Here is an 11760-nt window from a genome sequence, read left to right as displayed (position 1 = left end):
ACGCGAAATTGTAGAGCGAGAAGGCGGGACTGAGGCCAGTTTACCCACTTGAAAATGCCGCTCCAGATTTTGCATTGGAAATACAATTGGCTGACTATACGGAAGCCCTCAGGGCCCACATAAGGACGCATGCGCACTATTGAGGAGTAACTCTAAATTTGGTCCCCTTTTTACTATTGTTATAGAGTCCAAATTAAGTTCCGCTTCTACAGAACAAGAGTGTTTTACTAACGTGATATCGTTTAAAAAGATAATGATCTCGAAATCCCAAGACAATGAAAAACCTATCATTTGCACAGTTAGCGTTATTGACAGTCTAAGGTGCCTAAGTAATGCGGCCGAGAGGTCTAAGGTGCTGGATTAAGGGTCCAGTCTCTTTAGGCACATGGGTTCGAATCCCACCGCTGCCAGGGATAGTTCCTTTGGAGTCCTAGTGTGGTGCTGTGGGATAAAGCACTGGACCGCAAGATCGGTTTGAACCACAAGGTCGGAGGTTCAAACTCACCAACCGCTCTTTGAAAACCCTTTGTACCGGTCGCTATTAGTCAGAACCGACTACACGGCACTTAACTAGGTGCAGTAGTCCTTGTAGTGATTTTTATTTTTAAATGGGAAGATGAAGTGAATAGCAAAAATGTATAGCTGTATCAAGTAATTCGTCCTATTTCTATGTCCAGACTGAGAAAACAAAAGGCTACCTATAAGGACTGACAACCCACTATTTTAACATTTTTATTAAGAGATAAGCAGTCTGCCCTGTTATTCGTTCGATAATCCAGAAGGAAAGAAGAAAAGACATAGTCGTCCTTTTCTATCAGATAAAGAGCAGTAAGCGTCAGTGTGGTTTTATTTTATTCTAGCAATAGCTTTGTATCTCTGCTTTGGCTACAATTCCCTACTTTTCTATGTATTTCCTTACGGGATTATTCTGAACATCAATAATGCCGCCCTCATTAATATCAGTAGGGAGCGCTAGTGGTGATGTAGAATAAGCACTGGACTGCTAACCATAAAGTGGGCAGTTCAAATCCACAGCCGCTCTCAGAAACCCGTTTATACAGCTCGCTATGAGGAGTACCGGTGTAGCGTTGTGGGTTAATGTGCCAGACTGCAAAGCCATTTGAACTGCAAGGTCGGTGGTTCAATCTCACCAGTTGCTCCTTGGAAACCCTATACAGGGTCGCTATGGGTCGGAGTCGATTCGATGGCACTTAACAACAACAACGAGTGAATAGGAATCCTGGTGTGGCGCTGTGGGTTAATGCGCCACACTGCAAAGCCGTTTCAACTGCAAGGTCGGTCGTTCGAAACCCTATACAGGGTCGCTATGGGTCGGAACCATCTCGATGGCGCTTAATAACAACAAACCTGAGTGAATAAGGAAGATCGTAAAAGAATTGACACATTTGAGTTACAGTGTTTGAGAAGAATATTGAAAATACCATGGGGTGCCAAAAGAACCAACAGATCTGTGTTGGAAGAAGTGCAGCCAGAGTGCTCCTTGGAGGCCTTCTCTCATACTTCAGACAATGTCAGGAGGAACCAGTCACTGGAGAAGGATATCATGTTTGGTAAATTGGAGGGTCAGAGAAAAAGGAAGACTCCCAGCGAGATGGATTAGCAAAGTGGCAACATCACTGGGCTCAAGCGTGGCAACAATTGTGAGGTTGGCTCAAAACTGGGCAGTGTTTCGTTCTGTTGTGCATAGGGTCGCTATAATTCGGTACCGACTCGATGGCACCTAACAACCTGAGTTAACAGAAATCCACGATGCACCACCACCACCACGTATCAGAACCCACTCCACGATACACAACACAATTATCATCAGCAGCATCCGCCACTAGTCCAAAGCAGAAGAGGCAGACTGCGTGCAGTGCCTTTATATTTTTTTAAATTCAATTTGTTCAAGCTTCTAAACTTGCGTTTAATTTCTCGTGCGTGGGGGGTGGGGGAGGGCGGGGAGGGGAAGGGGAGGTGATGGAGGAGAGCCTGAAGGAGCAGATTGTATCTTAGCTTCCTGTGCAAGTTTTGGAAGAGAGATAGTGGGAATAGGTTGTTTTAATAACCTACTGGGCAACGACGAGACAATTTAGGTGTGGATTTTTAAACTAGAACCAAATGAGATTAGGCGTCTGAATGCTGTTGTTTTCTTGAAAGAAGTGTATGTTGTTATTAAGTGTCGTCGAGTCGATTCCGACCAATAGCGACCCTGTACAGGGTTTCCAAGGAACAGCTGGTGAGCTTGAACTGCCAACCTTGCAGTTCAAACGGCTTTGCAGTCTGGCGCATTAACCCATAGTGTCACACCAGGACTCCGAAAGAAGAGTATAGACAGGACCTTTAAAGGCACTGCAGCTATCGATAATAAGCAAGGGTGGGTAAAAGCTGTTAGCATCACCACAATAAGAGATCTCCTCACAACGTATCCAATTAGAAGTAGATGACGATTTATAGTCTTAGGCACGTAAGCAGCTACGGTTTTGTGGACTGGTTTTACTCAGACCCAACAAAGACGCCCTCATAGCACAGCCTTGACGTCACTCAAGGACAGGCCCCAATCCTGCCTGGGAACGCAGAACTCCGCTCCCTAGATCTCCTCGCGGGATTCACGCCCCGCCCCCCAGGGGCGGTGTAATCCGGAGCCAGGCGGGCTAGCTCAGTAGAATTGAGGCAGCGGGGGAAGATGGCGGCGAGCGTTCCACAGCGTGCGTGGACCGTGGAACAACTGCGTAGCGAGCAGCTGCCCAAGAAAGACATTATCAAGTTTCTGCAGGAACACGGTTCAGACTCGGTACCAGAGGTGGCGGGGCGGCAGGGCTTGTGTGGCCGAGGGACGCTTTACCCCCCCTCCCCGGAGATGCCCATACATTCTGTCTTCCTCGGTGCCCCCGCCCCAGTCCTCGCGAGGCCCATAGCTTAGGAGGCCGTATTGGCTTCGCGTGCTCTCGGGAACAACGTTCCCGCCCCTCGGTCTGACCCCACTTGTGCGGAACCTCCATGGGATCCTTGATGGGGTGGAGGACATTCAAAATGGAATCAGGGAAATATTAGGGATGGGGCGAGGGGTTGGGGAATGGTGAGTACCGAAGGACAAGGCCCTTGGGTGAAATCCCTTGGAGTGGTGTGTGAGCTCTTAGGAAAACACGAAGATTTCCATGGGAATGATGTGTGCGTTGTGCTTTTCTAACAGTTATATACTGTTTTTCAAACCCGTTTTTAAAAATATGTACCCTTTTCTCCATTTTTTATTTTGGGGGCTTAATGCACATTTTTTGTGTTGTGGGTTCCCATTTTATAAGCACATAAACGAAACGAATTGACATTCTACGTACTGTAGCGCCCAGCCTTTTTCAGCTGTCTCCATTTTAGCTACCCGTTCCGTAGACACAAGTTTCTTTTTCAGATTTGGTCCTTTTTTTTTTTTTTTTTTACTTCGATATTAATTTTAGTCATGCCTGTGTGGAATTGCTTAACTACTATGCACTTTTCTTGTAGAAGGTACTCACCTGCAGCATCCTCCATTCATCAGAAATAAAAGCTGCGGCCCGCATCTGGTTTTGCACAAATTTCATTTGTTTTCTAAATTTACCTATAAAAAATTGTTTGCGGTGAAAGGGTTGTTTATTACTTCCACTGATGGTGGATAGGTTATGAAGGAGAGAAATACAAACTCTCCAATTTTCAATTCTGTAATCCTGAGTAATTTTCCTAGCATCTGCATCTTATTCAGCAAATGCTGTGGATTGGAACTGATGGCATTTAGCAACTACAGCTATGACAGCAACAATAACCATGTCAGTGTTTGGAGTTAAAAGTGCATAAGAAAGGCCATGCCTAGGAATCTGATACAATTTAATGGGATTATTTTCTTGTGATTCATATTTTAGCTGTTAGAATAGGCATGTCATATCTCTATTAACATTTAATGTCTTAGAACTACTTCATCAAATAAGTCATCCCAATGTGGAATGCAATATAAAAATAGCCCACAGAGGACAGTTTCAGGAGACTTGCATTATCATAACATTACAATCTTAAATGCATGCTCTCCTTTGTTCAGATACTTAAACTTATATCTGATAGTTATTTCACTGGTTACGAGACAGCAAAGAAATGTTTATATTAGGAATATGTCTCTGGAACCTTGCTTAATCACAAGCATTATGAAACAGCGAATTGCTTCTGTTTAATCACTTTTCCTGAGTATCCTTTAATATGTATAACACTTTTAAAAGGAAGATCCCAACAAAAAAGAATATAAATTAAAAATCAAGTCGTCTTAGAAAAACTGCTTTATCAAAAGCTTAAAAACTACTAATGGACAACTTTTGAGAAAGTAACAATACAAGGAATCAAGCAAGGACAAGGCAGAAGAGGGAAAATAGAGAAAAACAAGTTATTAAAGTAAATCAACAGGTTACATGATTTTGTGAAACTATAGTGTTAGATGGCCTTGAGTCAGTTCCAGCTCATATCAGCTCCATGTGACAGAAACTTTTAATAGATTTCAGGGTGTCATCTTTATGGCAGCAGATAGCCAAGTCTGTTATCCTCCTTGGATCCTCTAGGTGACTTTGAACTGCCATCCTTTGGTTTAGCTGCCAGTCGCGTAACCTTGTGCCACCAAGTCTCCATGAAAAATATATGACTTCATATCTCAACAGCATCTTTGGCACCCATCTGCCAATTTACGGAGTTCTGGTGTGGCACTGTAGAATAAGCGCTGGACCAGAAGGTCAGTTCGAACCACATGTTGGCAATTCAAACTCACCACTCCACTCCTCGGAAACCCTTTATAGAATTGCTATGAGTCAGAACCAACTCCATGATACTTAGCAAAAACATCAACTGCCAATTTGCATTTTAGAGAAATAAAAATGTATTAGTTTTAGTTGTTAAATTACTTATAATGGCTAATGTTTATTGAGCTCTTCACTATGTGATTACTTTATGCTGAATTTTCAAATGAATTACTATGTTTTATCTTTATAACAGCCATCTAATATACATGCTGTTATTAATATTCCATTGATAGTGGTGGTTATGGGCCGTGGAGTCGATTCCAACTCATAATGACCCCGCATAGGGTTCCGAGGCTGTAAATCTTTACATGAGCAGAAAGCTTCATCTTTCTTCCGCAGAACCACAGGTAGTTTCAAACTGCTGACCTTGAGGTTAGCAGCCTGATTCCTAACCACTACGCTACCAGAGCTCCTTATACTATAAACATGAGGGAGCCTCAAAAAGTACATGGAGAAGCTCCTATGCCATCCTCACAATTATTGCCATATTTGACCCCATTGTTGCAGCTAGTGTGTCAGTGCATCTAGTTGAGGGTCTTCATTGACCCTCTACTTTACCAAGTATGATATCCTTCTTCAAGAGACTGGTCGTTTCTGTTAATATGTCCAAAGTGATACAAAGTCTTGCCATCCTTGCTTCTAAGGAACATTGTGGCTGCACTTCCAAAACAGATTTGTTTGTTCTTCTGGCAGTCTTATAATCAGTATATGCCAACACTGTAATTCAAAAACATCAATTCTTTGAACTTCCTTAATTTATTGTTCAGTTTTCACATGTTTGAGACAGTTGAAAATATCAAGACTTGGGTCAGGTGCACCTTAGTCTTCAAAATGACATCTTTGCTTTGAAACACTTTAAAGAGGTCTTTTGTACCAAATTAACTCAATGTAATACGTTGTTTGATTTAACTGCTGCTTCCATGAATGTTGATTGTGGATCCAAGTAAAGTGAAATCCTTAATATTAATTTTTGTTCACTTATCATGATGTTGCTTATTGGTCCAGTTGTGAGGATTTTTGTGGGATTTTTTTGTTTTGGTTTTGTTGCACTATAATCCATACTGAAAACTATAGTCTTAGATCTTTCTCAATAAATAGCTTTCACTTTCAGCTGTCAAGTTTGTGTCATATGTATGTATTGTTAAGTGCTGTCGAGTCGGTTCTGACTCATAGTAACACTGTATAGGGTTTCCGAGGAATGACTGGTGAGTCATCTATATATAGCAGGTTGCCAGACTCTTCCCCCAGTCCTAAGGCAGTGTTCTTCAAGCTTCTCGGATTATGTGCTGAGTATACCGATTCAATAAGTATAGTGCAAGGATACAACCCTAATGTGCATCTTACTTGATTTTAAACCATTTAGTATTCCCTTGTTCTGTTCGAATAGTACTATTTAAAATACAATTGCTGACATAAAAAAAGTCACTTTCTAATTTTAGACCCTTTTTACCTGAAGAAATTTTTTTGGCTAACCAGGTTTTTTTGTAGTTTCTTGCAGAACATAAGCTACTAGGAAATATTAAAAATGTGGCCAAAACAGCTAATAAGGACCATTTGGTTGCAGCGTATAACCATCTTTTTGAAACTAAGGTGAGTGTTGTTAAATTCTATTACCAAAACCTTTAGATATTTTACTCCCAAAAGGAATTTTTAAATACATGTATTAGCATTTATATTTTGAAGTTTTTATAAATGGACAAGCGATCAGATCTAGGGAGGATAATCTGCAACATGACAGAATATTTTAATATTTTGAAAGGAGTCCGATTTTTAGAAATAATACTATAGCAGCTTAAAATGAGATTAAATTAAAGATATTGAAAAGTTGGCGTTATTATATTAAGCATTTAAACTGCATATAAAAAAAAAAAAAAAGCTCCATTACATTAATGAATTTAAAGTCTGGTTTAGAGTTAGGTTGATCCTTTAAAACAAATTTTAGAAAATCCAGCAATATATGCTCATCGTGAAATGATCATCTTCCACAGAAGTTTTTTCTAATTTGGAATATACTCATATGTTAACAGGTTTCCTCAAGTCAGACATAGTTTCTGATTATAAAAATAATACATGCTAATTTTTAAATAGCACAAGTACATAATATAATTCTGCCACCTAGAAATAACCATATTTAACATTTTTGAGTATTTTCTCTATGTATTTTCAGTGCATGTATTTGTTTAATTCTTAATGGTTGAGACTTTAGTTAGCATTTTCTATTTATTTTTTTACTTAACATTTTAAAATTTTCCACATCATTAAAATCTGAGTAGATAAATATGTGGTTACTTTGCTGTTCTGAACACTAGTGGTTGAATAATTGCATAAAGATATTTTCTCCTTAGTTACAAATTATTTCTTGAGCATTTATTCATATAAGGGAGCTTCAAAAAGTTCCTTGTCAATGGTGGAAAGTGTCCATTGTCTTTTAGTTTCATTTTTCCATCAATTTTTTTAAAGCTCTCATGTAAATAGAATTATTTTTTAAATTACTACATGTTTAATTATATTCCAAACAGATTAAACCAATTTACACAGCTTCAAATGACATCAATCACTTATAGTAGGATTTCTGGCTAAGCTGGCCTTTCTAAAATTCATGGTTCTCATTTCAGACTTTATAATTGTGACAAAGATGGTATTATGGCCATAAATTTATCAGTAACTTATTAAAGGTTTGTTGCCTATATTCATGGTACAGAATTCATTCATTTAAGCAGCTGAAAACACAAATGTCCCTTCTCATTTTCTGATTGTCTTGAACGTGATAAATTTGAGAACATTTTCCTTAACAGCGTTTCAAAGGTACTGAAAGTGTAAGTAAGGTGTCAGAGCAGGTGAAAAATGTGAAGATTAATGATGACAAACCTAAGGAAACCAAGTCTGAAGAGGCTCTTGAAGAGGTTTGTATCTGTTTTATATCTCATGTGAATTTTATAGATAACATTTGTTTTTCACAGTGGGGAGTTTGTTGAGTAGGACCACTTTCACAGTGAGCCAAACACTGATTTGAGTTTGTCTTTTACCTTAGGTGCATTGAAGGGAGAAAAAACTTGATAGTACCCTGTCCTATGCTATGAAATATTCTAACTTGATATTGCTTCTGATTCTGGGCCAGATTCTAACTAGATTTCAAAGCTATTTTAAGTTCTTGACTCTATAATCAAGTTGGACTAAGTATAAGAAATGTCCTTTTTGATTATTTTTAGCTTTTCCTAATATACACAATGTCCCTGGCAATAGAAATAGGCCAGCTCTGGCTGCAACCTAGGGTTTAGATTTTTATTAAAAAGTTTATGATTAATAATATAATGTATTTAATGACCATTTGATGTCTTTCAAATATAAGTTAGCAGATTGACACCAAAATACTGATAAAATATCAATTTACATAATATTTTCAAGGAGCCTGATTTCAAACCCAAAAGTTGGCGGTTTGAACCGACCCAGAGATCAGAGGGAGAAAATATCATGCAAATTAACTAGCTTGAATCATATAACACATCTGTGGGGGCATTGGTGATTCAGGGGTGGAATTCTTGCCTTCCATGTGATGTTACTGTTAGGTGCCATCAAGTGGACTCTGACTCATAGTGACCCTCTTATAGAGTTTCCGAAGAACAACTGGTATATTTGCAATCCAGTGCTGACCTTACAGCAGGGTCCAAAGGCATCTGCCCTCACCATCTGAGAACCAAACCATAGTCTCCTGCATGACAGGTGGGGGATACTCACCACTGTACTAACAATATACATGTGATTGTTGTTAAGTACCGTCAAATTGATTCGATTCAATAGACCCAATTAATTCCCTACAAAGCCATTGTATCTCATTGTCATATACCAGGTGTTTAGTAATCTCTTCATTTTGTTTTATTATTAAATGTTTTTTAGTGCAAATTTCTGTGCTTTTGTTAAGTTTAACCACATACTAGACAAAACATGTCAAGCAGGCATAAGCTCATTAATAAAATATCTTTGTGTTACAAGTTTTGAGTAAGGCGCTATTCAGTTAGGAGCAGCATCTCTCAGGTTAAACAGTATGTTCTAGAATTAGTGGCACTGTAGGATAAGCACTGGACTGCTAACTGCAAGGTTAGTGGTTCAAACCCACCAGCTGCTCCCTGGAAATCCTATGCAGGGTCACTATGAGTTGGAACTGACTGTACAGCACTTAACAGCAACAGGACTATAAGCAAGAATTATCTGCAGAACATTTTAGGGACTACAGACTCAATAAAACATTTCACCTGAAACAGTTAAATACTGAGAATTCAGTTTTTGTCTTTCATCCACTTTAAAGATAATTATACATGACTTTAAAAATGCATTACAGTATCAAATTCAATTTTGAATGTTCTTTCTTATGTCCAGTGAGTTTTAATAATACTGTAAATTTTCTTAGTGAAATCATTTATTTAACCTTTGCTATAATGAAAATTCTGGTATTAAGCTTGTACTCATCAAAGTATAATCCTTTGAAAGAATAACAGAAAGTGAAATGATCTGAGTGATGGAACTTACAGTCTGTGCCAAAGGAAAGACAAGGCGCTCTGGTAGCATAGTGGTTACAAATTGGGCTGCGAACCTTAAGGTCAGCAGTTGAAACTATCAGCTGTTCCGTGGGAGAAAGATGAGGCTTTCTGCTCCCGTAAAGATTTGCAGCCTCGGAAACCCTATACAGGGTCGCTGTGAGTTGGTTCCGACTCCACATCATATAACCACCAAAGGAAAGACAACTTTATGATGAAATCACATACCTTGTTGAGATTTCCCCAGTGTTATATTTTGTTTTGTTTACCCAGAATTTGTTTCCAATTAGAATCACAAGAGAGTAGTATCAAAAATCAGAATATCTACTCTTTTCCTTTTTTACGTTCTTGTGGGCTGAGAAGTATGTATTTTCTCATGTACACAATCTATTTTAGAAAATCAATCAAGTCATTGACCTCACACTTGGCACTTTACCAATAACAACAGCAAACACTCAACAATTTTAAACATGAAGTATATTCTAGGTCAGGTTGACATTTAATGACATTTCTTTGTTGTAGTAGATTTAGTAGTAGAGGTTACCCTACCACGGTTGCACATTGATTAAGCGCTTAACAGGCTGACAGTTGGAACCCACCAGTGACTCTGCAGGAGGTAGCACCTGGTGATATGCTCCCATAAGGAGTATAAACAACTTATGGGGCAGTTCTGCTTTGTTACATAGAATATCTACAAGTCAGAATCAACTTGAGAGCAAGCAACAATATGTTGTGCTTTGTAGAGTGTTTATCAATTCTCTCACTCCCTGCCCCCTACCCCCCAGGTTATACAACCAAATATGTATCCATCCAATACTGAATTATCTATAAGAAGTAAAATTGCCTCTGATTGAAATATGATTCCAGTAACTTCTAACAGAAGTTTGTAAGCATATAAGGAGCAGACACACATAAGCGAATAGTGGCCAGCTCTACTGAAAAAGTCATGGAAGAGACTGGAGTTTGAATAGCTACTGCCTGTATAGCATAGGCCTTTGGGCATACAACCATAGGATTACTCCAGGAGTAGATTGAAGGGATAGACTGTAGGAAGATAAGAATTTTTTTACAAGCCTTGAAGAGATGAAATCCTGAACTAGTAAGGTAAATGTGAATAAAAATGTATATAACTTAATAACAACCAATTTGAAATAGATGAGGAATAAAGAAAACCTATTATCTCTTTCTAAGCTCAGTAACCAAATAGATTTTGATTCCTTAATAGCAGTAATGCAAATATCTTCCTGCCTGAACTTAGACCAAATAGTAGAAGGGTTACTTTTATATTTACTCCATTTTTTTTTTTCTTTTTCCTTTAATCCCCAATATTTTTGGCAGATAATCTTTTCTGTTGGTATATTTTGTCACATATATGAATTACCATTGATTACATGGTGTGGTTCTGCAGGGTAAGCACTGGACTACTAACCACAAGGTTGGTGATTCAAACCCACCAGCTGCCCCTGCGAAACCTTGCACAGGGTCACTATGAGTCAGAACTGACTCCATGGCACATGGCAACAATAACAGCAGGTTATGTTGTTAGGTGCCGTTGTGTCTGTTCCTGCTCGTAGCAACCTTATGCACAACAGAACAGACCACTGCCCAATCCTGGGCCTTCCTCACAGTCATTGGTATGCTTGAACCCACTGCTGCCTCCGTGCCAATCTATCTTACTGGATTACCCCTTACCTTTTTTTATTTAGGACTCTGATAGTTCTACTTCTTTTTTTTTCCAAGAAAATAATCCTCTTACAGCAATTTTGATAAATAATTTCATGCATATTGTGTGAATTTACGTCCATGTGCAGCAAAGAAGATAATTGTATTCATTCTAATTGAATATAATAATGTATATAATAACAGCAGGTTTTGGTGCTTAAACAACTAAAATCTTTGAAAAAAAAATATCACAATGCTCTGTGTAATACCTATGATTTTATAGGAATTAAATGTTATTTCTAACCTTAAGAAATGCTGAATAACTTACAGAGGCTTATTAAAAGAGCTTTGATTTAAAATAAAGCTAAAAATTATTTAAATTGAATTGGAAATATACACTGCTTTGAGATAGTACATTTAACATGGAGATGTGAAATAGAGACAAAAGTTTATTATCAGGAGAACAAACAAGATGGCAGATTCGGTGAAAGTGCAGTGAGAATCTCCGTCAGCAACAACACAATATACCGGACCAAGCAGGCTCAGGGGATGGTGCCAGAACTCTGAATCACATATAAAGGAATATTTGGAAGGTTGGAAGGCTTACAGCTAAGGGAATTGGTAGCTGAAGCAGGAAATCCATTGCTTTCTAATTCAATATGGTCAGCTGTTCCTGGAGCTGCCACCTTGGGCGAGACCAAGTGGGGGAAGGATCAAAGCAGCCTCCTACGCCTGATAGAACTGCAGAGAGAAAGGTGTGG

The 11760-nt window shown here is 38.8% G+C and overlaps 1 protein-coding gene across 1 annotated transcript in view; it reads left to right on the top strand.

Moving 5' to 3' along the window:
• Window positions 1-2613: 2613 nt before the first annotated feature.
• The window catches only part of FKBP3 (FK506 binding protein 3, 25kDa), a 19761-nt gene continuing 10614 nt past the window's right edge, over window positions 2614-11760 (top strand). The window contains exons 1-3 of the mRNA XM_006875442.1: window positions 2614-2794; window positions 6294-6395; window positions 7601-7708. Of these exons, the coding sequence (XP_006875504.1) occupies window positions 2687-2794; window positions 6294-6395; window positions 7601-7708 (318 nt within the window). The 5' untranslated portion in view covers window positions 2614-2686. The remainder of the gene's footprint in view (window positions 2795-6293; window positions 6396-7600; window positions 7709-11760) is intronic.

The sequence above is a fragment of the Chrysochloris asiatica genome, unplaced genomic scaffold (assembly GCF_000296735.1).
Source record: "Chrysochloris asiatica unplaced genomic scaffold, ChrAsi1.0 scaffold00327, whole genome shotgun sequence".
In the NCBI taxonomy this organism is placed as follows: Eukaryota; Metazoa; Chordata; class Mammalia; order Afrosoricida; family Chrysochloridae; genus Chrysochloris; species Chrysochloris asiatica.
The sequence above is the reverse complement of the archived record's forward strand: the minus strand, read 5'-3'. Positions and strand labels throughout refer to the sequence as shown.